At 45.5% G+C, this 21,764-nt stretch overlaps 1 protein-coding gene across 1 annotated transcript in view; it reads right to left on the reverse strand.

Moving 5' to 3' along the window:
* Positions 1–3,328: 3,328 nt before the first annotated feature.
* TDRD5 (tudor domain containing 5) overlaps positions 3,329–21,764 on the reverse strand; it is an 18,890-nt gene continuing 454 nt past the window's right edge. The window contains exons 2-12 of the mRNA XM_009892937.1: positions 19,887–20,318; positions 18,937–19,064; positions 15,842–16,062; positions 14,710–14,916; positions 13,035–13,101; positions 11,876–12,076; positions 10,443–10,604; positions 9,094–9,243; positions 6,173–6,389; positions 5,163–5,350; positions 3,329–3,652 (exon numbers count right to left, since the gene is read on the reverse strand). Of these exons, the coding sequence (XP_009891239.1) occupies positions 3,329–3,652; positions 5,163–5,350; positions 6,173–6,389; positions 9,094–9,243; positions 10,443–10,604; positions 11,876–12,076; positions 13,035–13,101; positions 14,710–14,916; positions 15,842–16,062; positions 18,937–19,064; positions 19,887–20,318 (2,297 nt within the window). The remainder of the gene's footprint in view (positions 3,653–5,162; positions 5,351–6,172; positions 6,390–9,093; positions 9,244–10,442; positions 10,605–11,875; positions 12,077–13,034; positions 13,102–14,709; positions 14,917–15,841; positions 16,063–18,936; positions 19,065–19,886; positions 20,319–21,764) is intronic.

The raw sequence follows: 21,764 nt of genomic DNA on the forward strand, positions 1-21,764 counted from the left end.
CTAAAAGCATCGCTGCCTCCCCAGCCCCTGCCTGCTCCAGCGTAGCCCAGGCTTGTCCTCATTTCAGGCTGGGCAAGCGGCGGCCTGGCCCCAGAGGTAGCAAGATGATGCCAAACCTCCTAATGGAGCTTGACAGCAGTGGGATTAAAAGCACAAGTGAGATCGCAACCCCTCTGCAATCAGCCTCTGCCTTGGAAGAGCTGAACCAGAAAAGAAACCTCCTGGCAGCGGGGAGGGGTGGGAGCAGACACGCAGGGCGAGGGCGGCAGGGGCCGGGGGGAAACCTCGTCCATCCCAAAGCCTTCCTCGCTTGCCTTGCCAACCCATCATCAACGGGAAGGAGCCAGTCTCCTCCCCCCAGGCAGCACCAGCGAAGGGTTTCACCACAAACAACCCCAATTCCAACTGGTCCTTGTGGGTTTGTACTTCTGCTGGCCGAAACTTTAGATGCAGAGCAGCCCACACCAAGTGCTGCTCACCCCTTCCTCTCCCCGCCTGCGAGCTCAAGGCATCGCGCAAGGAAACCCCTTCTCCCTCTCCTTTGGTTGCAGTGCTTGGATCGGTGCCATTGATGCTGGAAACAACACCCAAGCAGCCAGGTCCGAGCTGGAGATGGGAGGACTCACTGGGATGCAAGTGGGTTCACAGTGGGACACCCGCAGCCCCTATTTCTGCAGGACGGGGTGCGCACAGACCCTCACAGCTGGCAACAAGCCCCGTCTGCCCCAGGGCACAGCCCTTGTTTAAAAGGCAGCGGTGACCACATTTCCCACCTGAGAGATGCTCCACCAGCGCTGCTGCCCCAGACCTCCTCCATCCTCCCTCCCGCAAGCAGGAATATCTCAGCATCTCCCCCAAAACCCAACCCAAATGGGCTTTTGCGGGGATGAAGTGGGGGCTAGCTTAGCTTGCACAAACCACCCCAGAGATGGCCGCAACGTCACCCTCCGAAAAGCCACCCTCCAAACACCATGCCAGTCTGTGTTCATCTGAAACCCGGCAGCAAGAGGCTGCTCTCCTGCCTGGCAGTAGTTTGCTCCCAGCGAAAAGCAGGGGAAAGCGGGGCTTTTTACTGCAGGAAAAAGGGAACCACTCCAGGGACTGGTGCGTGCGCTCGGGAGCGGTGGGAAGAGCTGATGGGTTTTGGCACAGCGCTCGGGCTGAAAAGCTAGCTCCAGCTCCAGACCTTGTTTTGCAGTGACCTGTGCCGAGAATTGGCTTTTTCCTTTTTCTTGTGAAATGGAAAGAAAAAGAAATCCTTCCAGGTCAGAGGAAAGAAAAGCATTTACTCGTGGGTCAAGTGAAACAATCTGATTGAGGGTTGAGTGCATTTTTATCCTCCCTAAAACAGGAAAAGATTAAATTTCCATCTCAAAAAAACGTCTAAAAATAAAGAGAGAAAGGTTTTTGGGGTCAGAAGCACTCGATTTTGGTTTTTAAGCCCAAATGACTTGCTGAATTGAACCCCACTTTGCAAAGCACAGGCCGACCCAAAAGCACAGAGGGGTGGGGAGGGGATGGGCTGATGCATCGATCTGGAAAATTTCAACCACGCTGAGATAGCACCAACCGCGGCAGCAGCTGCCGCCGCAAGGGCCAGCCCGGGACCCGCCACATCCCCGGCGTGCTGCTCAGGTACCCCACCCTCAGCTCCTGCCAAGCCCAGCTGCATGCCAGGGTACTGGGAGGGAGGCGTTTGGCCACCTCTGCAGCACTTCGTTCATCCGAAGTGAGCTGTCATTTTCCAGCCTCCTTCCCGCCAGCCAAATGCTTCCTGACAGCCCGTTTAAAACTCAAAGCACCCGATTACCGCCATGGCCAGGCAGCTGCTCACAGGCACCACAAAAAACTCTTCCGTAACTCTCCCGAAACAAAATCCCTGCTCAGAGCATCACTCTTCACAGACCCACCCACACCCGGAGGCTGCTGGGGGACACTGGGGGCTTTTTTGAGCTACTCTAGGTCCAGCTCCGCTCTCACGTGCATGGCCTCAGCCGAGGGGACCCCACGTTTCCCACCACCCCAGCAGGGAGGAGAGTTTCCGCCCTGGCTCCATCCACCCGGCAGGGCTGACCCCAGACCCCACACGTCGCCCAAGTCCATTAGCAAGTCCCCAAAGCACACACCTCACTGGCGTCTTGCTTAACCCCAGCTTTTAGGGAGAGCTGCAGAGCTGCACCGCCTTTCAATTTTTAATTTGCTCTAAACATTTTGGTCCTCTTCTCCAGGAGCTCCCAGTCGATAACCTCTGCCAGCAGCACGGCTGCCCCACAGTTATAGGGAAGGTGGAAAGTGGAGGCAAAGGAGAGGAAAGCAGCTCCACCCCAAGCTGCTCTCCTTTGGTGGAGGAGGTCCCCTTTGCACACACACCCTAGGACGAGGGACACCACCCCAGTGAAAGGGCCCCCAGTGCCCCATGGAGATGCTCCATGGAGGAGGTCCTCTTTGAGGACCTGACACCTGCAGAGAGAGGGTTGCCGCAGCACGGAACATCTTCCTCCTTTTCATCAGACACCTCTGCATGGTTTGGTCCCTCCAAACCTCACAGCTTGCTCAGCTTTACCCCAGTGGCCCTGGCACAGCCACCTCTCCTGCAGCACCGTGGCAATGCCCTGGAGCAGGGACATGAATACAGCATCACTTCCCAGTCCCAGAGGTGTCTTACTCATTTTCCACTGCCTTAAGCAACAAATGTACAAACAGGGACCTGCCGGGCATGTAGAAACATGACCTGAGCTGCTCTGGGAAGGGAGATCCCACCGCAAGGCTGGGGAGATCGGCCCAGGTCACCCCAGAGTAGGGGAGCAGCTCCAAGTGGGTTTTCTGTACCCCAGGTGCTGGGGGTGTGTGTGTCCTGGCTCAGGGTTAAGGCTCAGTTCTTCACGCACCTTTTATCTTGATTGAAAGGGTATGGAAAACTAATCAAGCACTTGCAGACCCATGAATGGCAAAAACCCACAGGAAAAAAAAAAAAAGATACCCTGACCAGTGATGCATCAGAAAAGGTACCCGGGACCACAGCGAAGCTGTGTACCCTCTCTCCAACAGGTATGCTGGGACAGCGTGCAAAAAAAGGGTGATGCACAGTGGTAATAGCCCAGAAAATGTTCCCTCCCTCCAAAACCTGGCGAATTAGGGAGCTCTCACGTCCCAGGGGATGCCTCGGTGCTGCTTAATGCTTGCTGGCTCACTCCCACAAATTAGTCTCCCCCCTTTCGGCACAGTGCCCACATCCCCCCTTCCAGACCTCCATAGCATCTCCCCATCCCCAGTTTCCTGGGACAGCCTGACGAAGCAGTGGTGGGACCAATCCCCAAAAGCCCCCTGGTTACGCCTCCAGGCAGGGAGCTGTGGGACCTGCAGGGAGCAGGGATGGAGGCAGACCCCGCCCCAGCCGGGCAGGGGGATGCTGCCCACCCAGCAGGGTCCTCTTCAGCTCCTCGTCTCCCTCGCTCTCCGGGACCCCCAGAGAAGAGGAGTAAGCTGAAGGGAGCCGAGCCACCGACAGCTGGCCTCGGCCGCCACCTAGCAGCGACCAGGCAGCAGCAGGGACAGGGTGACAGCTCCTCCAGCCCGCTGGCTTCCGCTGCAGCCTCAGGAGGTCATGGGGGGCTCCTGGGCGCACCCCACCCCAGACGCTATTCTCACCTTCCTGTAACCAGAGGGGATTTCTGCAGCAGAAAGGGTGCTGTTGGTGACAAGCACTCCATCACCCAGACAGCTCTGAGGGAGCTCAGCTCCATTTCATCTGCTCCCTACGCTAGAAGATGAACACATGTGATGCAAACCCCCAGCCTGAAGCCTGAACATCCCCACAGGTTTGTACATCCCCTGCTCAAGCCATAGCTCCTCACTTCTCTGCTTCCATCTCCTTCATTAGCTTTCCATCTGATCGTTTCCTAACAAGCCCCAGATTTTCTTTCGCTACATTTTTTTAGCCCTTTCACATCCCATCCCATCCCCTACATGCTGAAATTAAAACAAAATAATCATAGAATGGTTTGGGCTGGAAGACAGCTTTAAAGATCATCTAGTCCAATCAATAAACTTATGCTGGGCTTTTACCCATTCCAATATTAATGTTAAACCCTCTCTTGAGCTTTTCTTGGTGGTTTGCAGTGAAGCATACCTCTGGCATGTTTGCAGATGGGGACAGAGCAGCCCTGAAGTCCCTGAAGACCTGAAGAACAGTCTAGGCACCAGCAAACCAGCTCAATGGCACCAGCAAACCAGCTCAATGGCACCAGCAAACCAGCTCAATGGCACCAGAGCTTTTCTTGGTGGTTTGCAGTGAAGCATACCTCTGGCATGTTTGCAGATGGGGACAGAGCAGCCCTGAAGTCCCTGAAGACCAGCAAACCAGCTCAATGGCACCAGCAAACCAGCTCAATGGCACCAGCAAACCAGCTCAATGGCACCATTCATAACCAGGGCACTTCTATTTTCACAGCTTTTCTCTACATTAACAATCCCAAGTGGATTTCTTGCCACAGGCAAGGAGCTACATAAACATGGCCAACACCAAGCATCAAGCTTGCTCTCACTGCATTGTTAATAGATCGCATTCGGTATCTGTAACATGAGATTCCTGACACTTTGCATGTACAGCATCCTAATTCATCAACAAATCAGAGCACATTTTTCTTGCAGACGGAGCTTTCTTTTTGCAAGTTACCAGCACTTACATGGACTGAGGCTTGAGCTGGGATACAATGACCTCTCCGAAAAGCAAGGAGCGTGTAGAGCGTCCATGGTGTTAAGAACCAAAAACATCTCCCCACACAACGTCAAAACTTCTCGTGCACTGAGGGAGGGAGGGATGGGTAGCCAGTTACCCCCTCTTAAACTTAAAGGATATATAACACAATGTGACACTGCTGTTCTCCTGAACCCGTTACATTAAAGAACAATAAATCAGTACACCATCAGCATAACAAAACCAAACTATTTTCCTGAAAGTAAAAATAACATTTATCACATGTACTGGGCACATCTGAGATGTCAGACTCCAAGTTTTCAAGGGATGAAATGTTTCTGAACAACAACAACAAAAAAAATTAAAAAAAAAAAAAGACAGCACGGTCCTACAGAGAGCCTTTGCTGCTGTAGGCAGCCTTCCTCGGCAGCGCCTCCAGGTTCCAGCTTCTCCCCTCTTCTCACACCTTCTGTCTCAGGGGCCACTGGAAGTAGTCACTGGAAGTGGCTAAGCGTGCAGCTGCCAACACCGCAGATAGCGTGGTAGGAGGCACATAGAGTTTCTGAGATGGCCTGTGGTCAGACAGCCCACTGGCAATGCACAGGCCAACTGCAAGACCCCCAGGAAGGTCTTTGTTCTTCATTTTCTCTTCATCTGCGTAAGAAGGGAGACAGAAAAGAAAGATGGTATCTACATCGACAACTCTACAAGCTCCAGTTTAGATTCAAATTCTTTTTGCTTGGATCTTACCAGGTCACAGCAAGAGGACTTTCTACTGCACACCTATTTGATGAGCCCAACACGGTATAATCCAAGAGCCTCTCTCCCTCTCATCCCTGTGCTCACCCCTGCTTTTCCACAAGTGGAAAACTGGATATGAATTGAGTAGCTCCTGTCTGGAGAACTGGGCCTCCATTCCAGACAGACGGCAGACAGCTCTGTTCCAAGGCACAAACAGGCACTGCCTTTGGCAAGTCAATCTACCTCGTAAATCAGGTAACTCTCATATGGGCATTGTTAATTCTTTCATCATTTGGGAGACGAACACCCACACAGGGACCTCACAAGGTTAAAAAAACACTTTTGCCCCATATGGTTGGGAGATTGAGAGACTCTCAGTACGAAATGAACACAGGCTAACGTATGGAGTGGAGAAACAAAGACTTCTGCACGAAAGCAGCAGGAAGTCTAGAAAAGACAACAAAAAAAATCAAGAGAGAGAAATAACCCTCAATTCATTTGTTCCCATTAAACATTTAGAAAATCATTTTGCTGCACAAAGGTCAAACCGATGCATTGCATCCAGCCATTTATTATTGTCGCATCTCCATCCCACAGAAATACCAACATTTTCAGCTGTTCTAGCAAAGCAGCACTAGTCCTAGGATACCCAATAGTGACTGCAAGACTCATAGCACAGTAACAGACCGCTCAGCTTTCCGCTGTGTTAAATTTTACTGACAAATCTATTCGTACTGTTACGGTTGTCCAGCATAAACGGTATTGCCATAAGTAGAACAGAGGGATGTACAGCTTCACGAAGTTGGGCCTTGTTGGAAAATCTTTCTATCTGACCAGGGTCATCTTGGCTCATTTCTGCTGGTTGCTTGGAGGAGGTAAAGGAGGTGTAAAAGTCTTCCACTGACTTGAATAAGACAGCAGGCACTGAGGACTCTCCAAGAGAATGAGGTGTCTGCAAATGTATATAAAAAACTCAGGAGAGGGTGTGATTAGTGCACTCTCAGTTCATTAGCTGCCCTGATCTTTATTATTTCTCAAAGTCCACAAAGAATTGGAATGTCAGCAACTGGATGATTAAAAAAAAAAACAACCCAAAACAAAACAAAAACCCCCAAAACTAGTTACTCACAACCTTGGCCAAAGGGCAGCTTCTCCTGCACAGCAAGCTGAAAAGAGCGACAGATTATTACAAGATACAAATCACCATGTCTTAGCAAAGAATTAACAGCTGGCTCATCTCTCAGCAGCCCCACACAGAACAAACGATGGCAATGACAGAGGGAGTTTCTGCAAGGGAGTGGGAATTGAGTCAGAGGAAGTCCCTCTGTGTTTTTGCTTAAGAATACAAATTAAACTTAAGTTCCAGGGATGATCACCCATGTCTCAGACATAGGCAGGCACTTAGAGCCAATGTTTGCATTTGTTAATTCGGCATGGAGGAGAAAAACAGTGGAATGACAGACAAGCAGCAATTCACCTTGCCCGACCACAGCTGTTGAAAAATTAGGTGCTTGCTCTCTAGGTTTCTTCTGTTGTCAAGGCAGCAGAAGAAAGGTATCCCATCTTCAGAAGGGGGTGAATCACCATCCAGAGGTGCTTCACCCTTTGGTGCAAGTGTGTTCAGAGGATTAGCCCAGAACAAAACAATTGTTTTTACACAAGCAGATTTAAGCAATTTAAATTTGCCCGCACAAGGGAACCATAAGGCACTCCTGAAGCAGCAAGGAGAGCTGCATGGCTGGGCAGCAGCAGTTCTGTGCTGACAGGGTGCCAAGACAGACTAATTTGGATGACAGGCGTCACTGGAGTCCAATGAACCAACTACTCAACTTGATACCACCAGCCCACTGAAAACCCCTGCCTAACATGCAGTAGAAAGCAGAGTGGTGGGACAAGAAAAAAACAAACACCGGGGTTAAAAGATTGTTATTATCTCCTCTTGCCACTCACGCTATCCTTGTTGTGGGACAGGCAGTGTCACTGCCATTCCACAGCAGAGAAGAAACAGACAGGGTGCAGAGGGTGGACACTAACGATGTCTGTTAGCACTGGAAAAAGCTGGGATGGAAATAATTAAAAAAAAAGATGCTGTTCAGCTTATGGAAGAGGCAAACCTACCCTCCTAACTCAGGAACAGAGGCCTCAGTGATCCAGAGTAGCCCCACGAATAACTTCCAGTTACTCCCAGTAACCCTCAGGACAGTGAATAGAGGGGAAGTAGAGGAGTGAAGAAGGGTAAGGTTTGATGGTAGGCCTTTAATTAATTAAAAAAATGAATTAAAAAAATAATTTTTAAAAAAAGAGGCTATTCAGCTTATGGAAGAGGCCTACCAGGTTTGAGCCACAGAACACACTGCAGAGCTGGGAATGGGAGTGTGCCTACAAGGTTTTGAACAGCCACAGCTCTTTACACATCTGGAGTTGGTAGTGGCTGAGACAAAGCACTTTCTAGAAGAAAGAGAAGGAAAGGTGGAAGAATTGGTGGCTCTGGAGGATGTTACCTAAAAGGGCCGGAGAGGAAGCAAGCTGGGGAAAATGATATTGAGGGAATGAGAGAGTAAAGTTTCTGGTAGCAAGTGTGGGGGGAAAGTATGATGAGATGAGATGAGATGGAGGCAGGTGGGCAGATAGCGATAGGGTCCTTGTGAGCTGACTTGCTCCCCTGCAAGCAGTAAACTATGTGAATTTCAAAGTATAGGAATTTCCTAACTGGATCAGAGATGTCCTGGGCACATTTTCTGTCCCTGGCTGTGAACTCTGTTACAGTCTTTATAAGAGAATTTCTATTAAGAAATACCATGAGGTAAAAAAAATAATCCTTCCTCTAGAGACTGGGGGGAGGGGGGGAAATGCATCAGTCAGGTAGTTATGAGGACAGACAGGAAGGTTTCCGTTCTCTGATTCCTGCTCATCTCTTAGCCTCAGGGTTTTGTGGCACTTACAGCATCACCAAGTGGTATTCCCTCCTTTCTGGTTTTCACTTCTCCTGTTTTTCATTTCAATGGCTGTGGTCTTAACTGTGTGAATCAGGAGGAAGAATAGATACTGCCTTACTTCCTGCCCCTCACAGCACGCTCTAGGGTATCCTGTCTCAAATCCAGAGTGATACTGGCTCCCCACTGAACCCAGAGTGGAGTGTTTGCAAAATGCCATGCTGCAGGCCCTGTTAGACTCATCATTAATCACAACTGAAGAAACAAACTTGCAATACCAGTGCCACATAATGCCTCAAATCACAGCCCCAAACACAACCCTCCCAAACCTACCCTCCTAACTCAGGAAGAGAGGCCTACGTGATCCAGAGTAGCCCCACGATATCTTCCAGTTACTCCCAGTAACCCTCAGGACAGTGAATGGAGGGGAAGTAGAGGAGTGAAGAAGGGTCAGGTTTGATCTATAAAGTGCTGAAAACGGTCAGTCTTGTTTCCACAATACCTTGACATGCCAGTGGCGCACGAGTGTATCATCAATAATACCAGAAACAACAGCAAAGAGGAAAACGCATAGCTCTGAGCCCATGCTAACAGCCAGTCATTATTTCTTTGTCAGTCACTTTTAAAAAAAAATCTGTGTCAAAGCAATCGAAGGGTTATTCAAAGTACCTAAACTCAAGAACAACCACCCTCAACAGCAACAGCTGAGAAAAACACCCTTACCTTAACCACTGCCATAAGCTCGGTGAGAGTTTCATTTGTATCCTGCTGTGGAAGTTCAGGGTCCTGGTCTGCTATTCTTGGGACACCCACTTCCTCCAAAGGTGCCTGCATATCATCCTGTATCTCCTTCTTAGCAGACAGGTGCCATTGCTAAGGAGATGGACAAAGCAAGAAAAGGTACAGCTAGTGTGGGTAGAAGAAAGCAGGATACACTGGAGCAAGTTACAGAGCAATCGGATGATACCACTCAGAGATCAACCGAGAGATAAATGCAAAGCTTTTCTGTTCTGCTCAGAAGTTTTAACATTTCTATCTGGAGAACTTTGGGCTACTTGGAAAGGACAGGAAGAATAGAAATAATGTGAACAAGAAACTAACTGTCACTTTAACTTCTCTCCTCCACAGTAAAACTTATCACTTGGAAAGTACAGTTTTACTCAAGGAATGTTTTATGGTTATTGCTTGCTGCCTTCTGAGAAATTTTACCATGGAGAAGTGTCTTAACGTAGAAGAGCTGATACAACACAGTATCCAGCCATTTTGCACTGAAGGGTGGGGGGGCACATTGTTAATACTGACGAGGCAAATCTAAGATTGGACAATGCAAAAGGAGTTTCCCACTGCTCAGGAGGAGTTACCAGAAAATGCTAGCTGAGCAGTAACAAGTTTCATATTAGACACATTTCATTCCAGTTCAAAACATTTTTGAGTAATTTTATAATTGACATTGATGATCATGTTAGTGATGCACAAAGGAAGAGAAATAATTGTTTTGGGCAACTAAATAGAACAGCAGAGAAGAAAATGTTTAAAGTCTTACAGAAAGAGAGATCTAGAGGACTGCAATTTCTGGAAAAGGATTCTAAGACCCTTCACATCAGACAGGAGAAAACCTGAAGGCATTTACATTCTTCTAGTCTCCAAATTGCCAGCTATGTCTGACATCTACACATGTGGATCTGGCTACAGTTAACCAGATTTTTCCACAAAATTTTTCCACAAAAATTGCAATAAACTCAGATTTGCAGAGTCTCAGTCACATTAATTTCTTCCAAATACATAAAGCTGCTGGTTTGGGACCTCCAGTTCAGACGATGTATTGACAGTGCAAGGCCATTAATATCCAAGATATACAGCTTACATAGAGTTTCTCTAGCACAGAAACACGGTCGGCTGAAACAGAACCTAGGTAAAATGACTGCTTTACAAGTTACTAAAATTACACTAGCTTTTACGCTTAAGAGTAAGCAACTCCACAAAGAACTGCATGGGACTAAAACAATACATGTATAACTGGCCCCTGGAGCCGATTTCATTGAATGACAGCTACGCCACAGTCAAACTCCCACCTGGTCGCACAGTTCATCCCTATCCAGCTTTGAGCTTGCTGTTTCTCTATCTGCATCTAGAGATTCCTGCTGCAAGCAAAGGTCTGGCTCCACCACGTCAGCCTTCTCCTGCTTTCCACTGGGCTGAACATACAAGGCCGAAGGATTCAGTTCCTTGAATCCCTAGGAACAAAAAAAACCAACCCCAAAACAAATCCCAGTATAGTCAAGAAAACCATTTTGTAACTACCACAAAGAATGAAAGGGATTCAGCAAATTTCTAATACGTTTTATGAAGAAGCACACCACTCACAAGTTAGCACCAAATTCTTGCAGAAATTGTCTTGCTACAAAAACCAACTCCTCTCCCTCCAGCAACAAAATTACTCAGCATTGCCCACCTCCCCCCAAAATTGGACACACACGCAAAAGTACAATCACAGGATCTAATCCTGCCAAAACATACATTCTGTATCTATCGAATAAAACAGATACAAGCATTCTGGGCTGTAAAGCCTGACTTTCTGCTGAGATATAAAATCATGGCAGTACCTTTCTGAGGGTTTTCATATTCACACAGTTCTTACTGAAACTGAGCTAAGACTTTCAGATAATGACACAAATGGGCCTACAGCATAAATGCTCTCTGCACTGGCTTACAACTTGAATGTCTGTCCAAGGCACAACGTGCAACCTACCATGGTTATGCTGCCCAACATTGTACATTTCACTGGCAAAGTAAGAGACTTTTTAAACTAAGACCATTTCCATAATTCAGTTTGTTAATGGCATAACTAATCTTCAATGACTAGAGCAGAGAAGGCCAAAATAATTTATTCAACTATCCTGTTCCTCACTCCACTGCCCCTGCCACTATGTAGCACTACTTTAAATCAGACAATAAAATCTAATCAACTTCCTCTCATTAATTGTTCGGATGAATCACACACCTCGACTTATGACTAACAAAACTTGCTGGAATTAACATCAAGTAGTGAAGTAACTAACACATCTCTTAACAACCCCTCAATTCCATCTCAGTTTGGCCTTATGCTCAGAAGATCTATAGTTATTTTATTTTTCTGTATTATTTATACAAGACGTGTGTCAGCTCCAGATGAATCTGCAATACTAACAAGCTAATCAACTTTAAAAAAAACCCAACAAACAACAAAACCTTCTAATCCACTGTTAGAAGACAGGATGAAAAGAATTTGTTCTACCTAAACCAGAACATCTCTGCTATATCATCAGATTTCACCTTAACCAAAAGGCAACCTCTCACCATAGTCAGACACCATGGGATGCAGTCACAAAATGGTAAGTTACAGGAAAGCAGGGAATACCAGCTCTTCACAAAACTACTTGCTTCAAGCTAAAGATCTTCCCATCACAGGCACCCAAGCAATCCTTTCTCTGCCTTTCTTTACAGGAGCACACGCCTCCCTCCTGACCTGGGAAGGAATGTTCTCTCTGCAGACGTCAGCACATCCCTCATCCCTCAAGACACAGTGGAAGTAGACATCCTCCTCGGTGGATGTGTCACACAGGAAGAGGTGCAAAATGCCATTCACATATTCATCCACGATGCCCACAAGTAGCTTGGAGCCACACAACTTCTTGAATAGGAGAGTTGCTGCATTGGACCACGTACCCTGAAGAAGAAACAAGAATGTAAATTTACTATAAATGGACCGACATCCACTGCCTAAGACTTTCCCTTGTGCCAAAATTAGGCTAGCTCAGGCTAGGGACTAATACAAGAAAGCCAGGTAGACAAGCTTCCCAGCACTGAACTAAATCAAAGCACCTCAAAGCCTGCAATGCTAGTTACACTTGGAATGCCCTTTCATCCTAAATACCTATTTCCAAACACGGTTCGATGGCATTCACCAGTGATTTTATCACAATTGTCTAAAATACAGTTGTTTGTTGCTTTTTCTTTTTCTTTTTCCATTCCTGGAGAAGTGTGATTATAAATGTTAGAAGTAAAAGTGTCAAAAGTTTTGAAGAAGCATTTAAGCCTTACCATAATGAAAATTGTGATTCTTTAACCCTCAAAACCCAGACAAAATACCTTTTTTAAAATAAATGTCTTTAAAACACAGAAGAAGCAAGTCTGCTCGCATGCTTTCCTTCAGAGATTGTATTTCTCGGGCTTCTTGGCCAACAGGTTTCACAGTACAGAGGAACCTTCTTACGGCCTCTATAATTCTTTGGCTATGCTGACTGCATCCAAACAACTCACTTAAAGCTCTGTCACAGAAGGAATTTTTAAAACAGGGGGCTGGAGCTACCAAGGCTTCAGAAGGACCCTGGAGAACTACTGGCAGGGGAAGAAACAAGTTTGCTCATCAGTAGCTATCAATTTCTGCAACAACATAAGCAAGAACACTCTGATCATAAGGAAAACAGGCAGTGGAAGGGTGATCACTTGCAGAGACAGAGACTTAAGCAGTCATAGTCTGCTGACTGTAACAGCAACAATTCTGCTGTAAATGTCAATGGACCTGAATTAATCTAAATGCTTGCCCCTATCAGGACAAAAAGCCAATCTCTACTTGATAGCGCTCATACATATGCCAATAAACAAAACTGCATGTGAACACGTACCTCCACAGGTTTTACCCATGCCAAGGAACATGGGATGGCCTGAGCAGGGAGCTTCAAGTAGCACCACCTACAATACAAAACAAAGCCATGACCATTACAGCGAAAACAGAACAAAACCAGGCAGAAGAGCAGAACTTCCTCCTCCTCTGGGTTTTAAAATCAGCTTAGGAATAGAGAGGCACGTATTAGATTTTGCACTTATGAACAAAACCCAACAGCAGCTTTGGAAAACAGTCCATATCCAAAGAATGGGCACAGCAGAAATAGCAGTATCAACTGGTCCCTTAAGCCTTCCCTCGCCCAAGCATCTTCCCATCATAACCCCTTGTGACTACAGAGTTAAGGACCAAGCGCAATGACTTTTGAACCAAAGAATGACAATGGCCAGGCATAAATAGAGGCAAATGAGAGGGAAGAAGCAAAAATGGAAGAGGTACTGAATTGCAGAGAAGAATGATTACCTCTGACACTGCAAATGCATCCCACTTGGACTGATGTCCGTTCAGGAGGATGCTTACATCCACTCATGGAACCCAGGAAGGAGGATCAGGGAGCTTGCCCCAAAGTGACAGAAAGTGGCAAGAGGAAAGACTGAGGAATGAAGGCAGAAACAGGAAAGGAAATAGCCCAAAGTCACTGTGAGGGAGTGATGGACAGGGTTGATGAGCATAGGGCCCAGAGTGATCAGCAAAACAGGTCTTAAACAATGTTACCTCAAGCATTAGCATGTAAGCAAAGACGTGCCTGCAAGGCACCATTAAGGAATAAAACCCCAGATCCTTTCTAGGAAATCTGCACACTAGGATGTCTTTCTGGAAAAAAGACACACCAGTCAGCCTCACCTTGATCCCTGGGAAGGCGATGGAACAACTAATCCTGGGAACCATTTCCAGCCACATGAATGACAAGAAGGTGACCAGGAGTAGTCAGCATGGATTCATCAAGTCATGCTTGACCAACTTGACAACCTTCTACAATGAATGACCAACCTGGTAGGTGAGGGGAGAGCAGTAAGTATTGTCTACCTCGACTTCTGTCAGACTTTTGACACTGTGTCCTGTAAGATCCTCACAGAGAAGCTAATGAAGTATGGGCCGGATGAGCAGACAGTGAGGTTGACTGAGAACTGGCTCAAAGGCCAGGCCCAGAGAGTCGTGATCAGTGGCACAAAGCTCAGTTGGAGGCCAAGAACTAGTGCTGTACCCCAGGGGCCAATACTAGGTCTGATACTGTTCAACATCTTCGTTAACAATCTGGATGATGGAGGACACTCTACCTGCAGCAAGTCTCCTGATAACACAAAACGGAGGAGTGGCTAATACACTGGAGGGTCATGCTGCCATTCAGAGGGACCTCAACAGGATAGAGAAATAAGCAGACACGAACCTCATGAAGTTCAATGAAGACCTGCATTTGGGGAGAAACCACACCATGCATGTTGGGGGTCAAACAGCTGGAAAGCAGCATTTTTACCATAAGGGTGACCAAGCACTGGACCAGGTTGCCTAGAGCGGTTGCGGAGTCTCCATCCCAGGAGACATTCAAAAACCGTCTCGACATGGTCCTGTGCAGCCTACTCTAGATGACCCGGCTTGAGCAGGGAGGTTAGACAGGATGACCTCCAGAGGTCTCTTCCAACCTCAACCATTCTGTTACCCACATGTAATTTACTTACTTGAGGAATCTCAGCCAAGACTTTCGGACAATTTCAAGGTTTCCATAATCTGGGTAGAACACCTCTACTTCTTGATCATTGATCACACGGTGGATGACAACACGGTACCACCATTTTGAGACTGTTACACAGCAAAGTTGTCCAGGCTGTACTGAAGACTCAGGCATGATATAACGATCAGAAACAAGTTTATTTGAGTAACAGTGTCTGCAAAAGATCATAATGAAAAACTGTGCTTGGTAGGATGCAGGAGATGAACAAAGACAAATATACAGGGCTTCAGAAAAATCCTCTTTTCTCAAGTCCTCATGACATGAATTTTCAGGAGTTGTTTTAGTAGATGCTTTATATCTCTGTTCTGCTACACTTAAACTGAAATGACAATAAAAAATGCAAACCCAAACTTTTAACACTTTAACTTTTTCTTGGATCCCAAGAATATAATTTATTAATGGGGATTAATCAGAGGCTAAATACAGTCATTCTAGTAATTAATTTTTAACATTACCTTGACCTGTCACTGCTTCTTATGAACCAGGTTCTGGAGTACTGGCTTATATACACAGTATCTGTCTGCAGAGTCTGTAATCACACTTTGCATGTACCCCACGGACATCAAGCACTTACTTTGGCACACAATTAACAACAACTGTAGTACTGTCATGGTGGAATAGAATCCCAAATGCAGAATGTAACTGACATAAACAAAGCCACTGATGGGGTTTTGCTTTCAAATATAGCTAGGACAAGGGCCTATTACCTGTTGCTTTTTGGTAAGTGTTGGAGGTGCAAGTAAAAGCCTTAACCAAGCACATTAGCAACAGTAGCACAGACAACAGAGAGGTGCAAAGGAACACTGAAGTTCCTTTCCATAACCTTTCCAGGCTTTTAAAGTTTAGGACTGTCTAGGACGTAGACAAAATCCCACGAATTACTATTAACCATACTTTTTGCTTGCTAGTTAAAAGGAATAGGTAAGCACTACGAGTACAAGTTTCACTACAGCACTGGCATCTCTGTATCAAGTAATCAAGCCAGCAGTGACCATAACTAACAGCTGGGTGCCCTGTTCCCTCAGTGCAAACACACACACAACGGGTAGTAGTACTGAATCAGCACAGCATGTACGCACCTCATCTCAAACATCATATCTTGCAGTTTATCAGATGTTTCCCTGCTGCAGATGTGGATGTAGAACTGGCTAGGAGAGACAATGAATTCCACGAAGACCCCCACCAAGCACCTTTTCTCCAGTGGTGGCAAACTACAAAGGCTTCTGTCCTGAACAGCATCTGGGGGGATTTCTGGAGTCACTATCAACTTGGCAAGTAGAGACTGCTCCAAATCTTGAGGCTACAAAGGGATAAGAGGAAGGTGGCACTCAGATGTCTTGTCATGCACTGGACACACATGACTGGCCTTTCCCTTAAGGTAAAAAAAATAGTTCTGCTTTCCTGGGGACCTGTGAATAACTGAATATCAGAGAATCCCAACAAATTTTGCAAACTTGGATTAAAACTTTCCCTGTGATAGAAGCTTTCCTTTTCATACTCTCTCTCTTCCTTCCTCCTTTCTTCCCTCCAGTGTAAAGAGGGGTACAACAAACCCACCTTGTTTATATTCCTGCAAAGAATAAAGGAGAGGAATTGAAGCCATGTCACATATTTAGAGAAAAGTATTGAACGGCTATTGCTAAAATAGCAGAACAAAACAAAAACCCACACCAAAAAAACCCAAAACAAACCAAACACAACCCACCTGTTTGTTGGATTTTACCCAAAAGATGCTATTTCTATGTTCCGTGACCACGACAGAGTACATGACTGAACCAGCAAAACTCTATCTGAAAATGATTCAAAAGTGGCAGAAGGCACAAATGCATCTCACTTTCACACTAGAGCTATTTCCCAAGGATAAAACCAAACAAAACCTACAAATTCTGTTCTTTTCTCACTCTAGACAAATTTGTGCATGAGTGAGTTGTTAGCACAGATTACAATTTTGCGTTGTTCTTTAACTGCTGAAAACATTACTTCACTTGAACTAGTGCAGATGGGAACCTTAATCATACAACAGCTACTTTCACTGCCTCAAGATCTTTCTTTTGTGCCAACAAACAGCACTCCTCAAATGATAAGAAGTCAAAATTATATCAATTTTCCTCATCATGAATATGCTACAAGTTACCACTGCATTATACATCAGTCAATGTATAGGAGATTTGTCTTCCAGCACACCTCCCCATTGCTTATCTGGCTACGTTCAAGTGCAAACTTGATGGGGTTTTGCAATACTGGCTCTTTCAACCATTTTTTAAAGAAGCAGATGAGATTCTCTCCTTCTGCAGACTGAGCAAGGGCTAATGCCCTTGAATACTTTTTTTTTTTTTGAGTTAAAAATTTTTACTAAAACATTGAGTCAAACAGCAAGTTAACATTTTTGAGTTAAAGAGCAACAGAGTGAATTCTTGCCTGAACAGCCGCATCACCTCTAAAAAACCCTTAAATTTCAGGATTTCCTCTAAAAAGTGCCTGTGAATAGTGCTACTTCTAAGGGACAGTTTTGCTCTAAGAATGCTCTTCATATCAGACTCTTACAGGCACACATGATCTTTATAATCTAGCTCACACAGTGGTAGGGATAATAGACATTTCTGTGAAAGATGTAGTAGATGTGTACTTAAAACCAGGTTTACAAAAAAGCAATAAAATTATAAAAAGATAAACCAACACATTACACTGCAAAACTAGGCTTACAAGAGGTATGGCTTACAAGACTGGCTAACTCCTTGCCATAAGCCAGGCTGGCAGCTGCCAAGAGCAGTGTGGATGACACCTTTCCTTCTGCTCAGGGTGGTGAGAAAAAGCTGCTGAGAGCAGCAGCTCTGTGTACTTTACCCTTCTCAGCGCTGAGCGGATTGACTTAGCCCTTGTCCCTCATTTGTCCCTTACAACACTTCCAGTATTAGTCTCTTGTGACTGGACACTTGGATACCCTGCAGCAGGGCAGGCATGAGGTCACATCTTTCCCCACTACCTCGCAGCATCCCGGTGAATGAGTGTTCTTACGCAAAGTCACATGTTCCAACCTGCTTCCCTCCCCATGAGGGATTTTTTAAAACAAAATGGCAAACTTGGTATTTCAGGAGGAATACTTGTTGTACAAACACCTTCCAAGACTTATCCTGCTAGGATCTTTAAGCAGGTTCCCTTTGCAATACACAGGAACAAAAATCTTACTTGAGGCTGAGGTTACAAGGACTGCATCCCGCCTACAAGCAGACTTTGTCTGATCTAGGTGAATTCCCTGTGAACTTCATCATACCAAACTAAAATTTCTTTAAAGGATCAGAACAGCCTGCCAAAAGTTTCTAAAGGGTATATTTTATGAAGCGCCTCACACAGTCCAACTTGTAGTCCCACCAAAGCCAGGAAGAACTCCTGGGACCCTTTCCCTGCCTATGCGCTTCAACTGTACATGCACAAGATGAGCTTGTCAGAGAAAATAACTCTCAACAGGAGAATTTTCCTTAGAAAAAGAAGGCATAAAGATGCTCAAAACAAACAAACAAAAAAATAGAGGTGACAAATTCTCCCAATCAGGTTTGGTAGTTCAGAGCCTCTGTACTGTTCTTACCCCTCCCTTTCTAAAAACCCACTGCTAAACAAAACAAAAAAAACCAACCAATGAACAAAACAAAATCTCAAAATTGTCAAAGCCCAACCAAATAGCAGAGTGGAGACTGCAAGAATCAAGGTCTCTGAGGATCATTCTCCAGCTCTGTCACACAGCTGCTTGACGCTTAAGCTCTACCTACTGCAGTAGGTGAAATTCCACACAGCTAGTCTCAGAACAAAATTATTAAAGTCCAATTACAAACAAGTACACCAAAAGGTATCACCACTATTATCAGGAAGCAAGATGATGTTTAATTGGCCTCAGATGACCTGTAACACAGATCTCAAAACAAGAAAGAGACAAGAAAAAGACCAAGTCTGGATGGCACGTGAAGCTATATACCAGATCAGTATGAGCCTGATAACCTTCAAACTCATCAAAAACAAGTACAAAAATTTTTGGAAGCAGCAGTGCATCAGCAATACGAACGCAACAGAAACAAAAGCAGTTAAAAAAAAAAAACCAAACAAAAAACCCAGTAAAAATCACACCCCACCCCACCCCGATTACAACATGATAAAGCTACAGATCGCTCATCCAGCCACTTACTTGTTTGAGGCCATCACCCAAATCCACTGCTTGTGTTTCCACTGGCTTTAACTTCTCTTCTGCTGTCAGGTGGAAGCTCTCTGTCTCATAGCTGGGTTCCAAAGGAGGCATTTCAACTGCAGGTGCTGCTGTGAAGACAATAACATGGCTGTTATTCTTTGTGGGACTGATACAGTGTTACATATTAAGCAGAAATAGAAGACATCTGAAAATGAAAGTCTGAAAGTAGCGGTGCCGTCTTCCTCATCTCTTGTAGCATTCACAGCCACCACAGTCATGAGGATTCACTTGAGAGGCATCCTTCGCTGCATTAATAAATTAAAACAAAACAAAAACCACTTGCTCTTGAAAGCGTGCTAAGGGTTAAATCAATTGCTAGAATGATGATGAAATGAATTTTTGCCAGAAAAGTCAGGAATTTGGCAGGAGCTGTATGTGATTTTCTGCCTTCTCATAGCTGTTATGGGAACGCTGAGGACATCTGCAGTCTCTTCTGTTTTCTTTTGTGGAACATTTTAGCTGTGCCTTTCAGACTAGTGCTAAGCCTTCAGTCTCAAAAAGCGCATCGGAAAGGCTTTACCAGCCTGCAGAGCAGATGTTCAGGAGATCCTTCTAGTTTTGTTATCTATTACCTGGAATGACTAGAAATTCCAGTCCTGCACACACATTCAGGAACTCTGCACTCTGTACAGGCTAAACATCTCTTGTTTCACCTCGTACCAAAAAACAGTGGCAACCTGTAGAAAACTTCCAGTTAAACTCTGCTACCAAGGCAGCTCCCTTGTGACAGCTGCTTCTGCAGCACCCCACGGCCCTTCTGGGCTAGAAGCTAAGGGAAGCGGGACTACTACAACAACTAGAAATGCAGAAACATCCACTTGAAACACGGTTGCTTGGCCACAGCACTTGTGAGAGCTACGTGCTTTCAGTTAACTAACACACCACCTCACCTTGCGGCACCTCTTCCTGCGCCTCACCCTGAGGCACCTCTTCCTTCTCTATCTCACTTGCCAGGTACTTCTTCAGGGTTAGCAAGGAACCTGCTCTTGTCTGCTCAACCACAATGATGTCAGACACGCTCCTGAGGACTTCAAACATGGAGAAAAATCCATATTGTGTGTACTGGAAGGCCCGGCCAAAGCGTCTGAAGAAGGCCTTATCAAAGTCCAAGAGCAGAAGTGGTGAGGAACTCAGCAAATCCTGCAGCTCAGCCTTCACTGTCAGTGGCAGGACAGGAGCCCTGCCCTTCCAAGGGCAATTCTGTGGATTCTTAGAGGGAGAAGCAGCATCTCCTTTCACAGCAGCACTCCTCCGTGCCTTAGCACTTCTCCTCTGTCTGGCAACCAGTTTGGCAATCGCTTTGGTAGTCTCATCTGCGATGGCTACAACAGAAGTAAATAATCTATTAGACTACTAAAAGAGTGAACCATTAAAAGCTCTACACAGTAAAAGCTCTTCTTTTCTTTCTTCCCTCTTCTCCCCACTCTTTTCAGAAGCAGGTGTCTCCTTCAAAAGCAATCACACTAAGTTGTCTCTGATTTCCAGCAGGGCAACCATTATTCCTCTCCCTTTGCACACTGGACTTTTTAATACCCAACATTTTTAATACCCAACAACCAATCTGCACCCTCGTCCCTATAAATCCAAATCCAAGTAGGAAGGTGGATCAAATTCTTGGAAACAAAGTCACAACAGAAAACCCAGCTGCTGTGAGTTTTGTTGGGAAAACAGTAAATGGCTCATTGCTCCCCTCAGCCAGAATCATCCACTATAAAACCCACCCACCACCCACGCAAGGTCTCCCTGGGGAGCAGCCCAGGTCTTTTCCATACTTTTAAACAACTTTTTCTTGTCTTACTGTAGCACTCTGGAAAAAAAAACCCCAAACAACACCCACCAACAATTTCACCCTTCCCAATCAATTCTTTGCAGCTACCATTTGTTTCCACAGCTCTTCCCCAAAGAAAAGGAAACTAGGAAAATGACATGTAAAATGTAATTGAAGCAACCAAGGAAACCTGCTGCTGCTCAAGTCCTCTACACTGCCCCAACCCTATTTAATTATTTACCTAACATTAAAATAGAGAAATAGTAACTAGACATGATTTATCTATGATTCAGTTAAGGAACTAACCACCAGACAATGTAGTATTGTTGATAAGCAGGGTATTCCTGTCAAGAGAGTAACAAACTGTAGGCCTGGCCAGCAAACCGAGAAAACCACTTGGAACTGCCAAGATCAGAGGAGAAGTAGGTAAAAGGTAATTCTGGCAGGGGGAGATCACAACCACTGACTACCTACCCAAATGATACCACCTACTCAAAAGAGAACAATGGAAGAAGACAACAGAGTCTGCGCACTAATTTACATGGGAAATGAAGAATTCTTGACCAATCATTAAAGAGAATAACAATTAATATGTATTAATTGTTTGAATATGTAACAACCAAAAGTAGAGATTCTTGGAACTAAGGTGTGCTCCCGTTTTGGGACAAGCATCCCATTTCTGCGCATTAATGGAATAAACTTAGAAATACCTCTGTTCTGTGTGTTATTGGCTTGCACACCAGGTAAAGAACCCAGATTTGGTACAACACTTGGATACATACTAAAATCCCTATGGGGTCAGGTAGGGAAACATTTACAGCTTCTGTCGAGAGGCCCCATCCCTGGTTTTGGCTCCTGCTGTAGTCTGCATTTACAGGAAAAGCGATGCTTACCAGTTCTAGTATATCCATAAGAAATGTTACTGCAGTTTCTAAACTCAAGTGCAGAATGCAAAGTGTACAAAAATAACTAGAAACCTCTGTGATTTGTCAGGAGGAAA

The sequence above is a fragment of the Charadrius vociferus genome, unplaced genomic scaffold (genome assembly GCF_000708025.1).
Source record: "Charadrius vociferus isolate BGI_N301 unplaced genomic scaffold, ASM70802v2 scaffold39, whole genome shotgun sequence".
Taxonomy (NCBI): Eukaryota; Metazoa; Chordata; class Aves; order Charadriiformes; family Charadriidae; genus Charadrius; species Charadrius vociferus.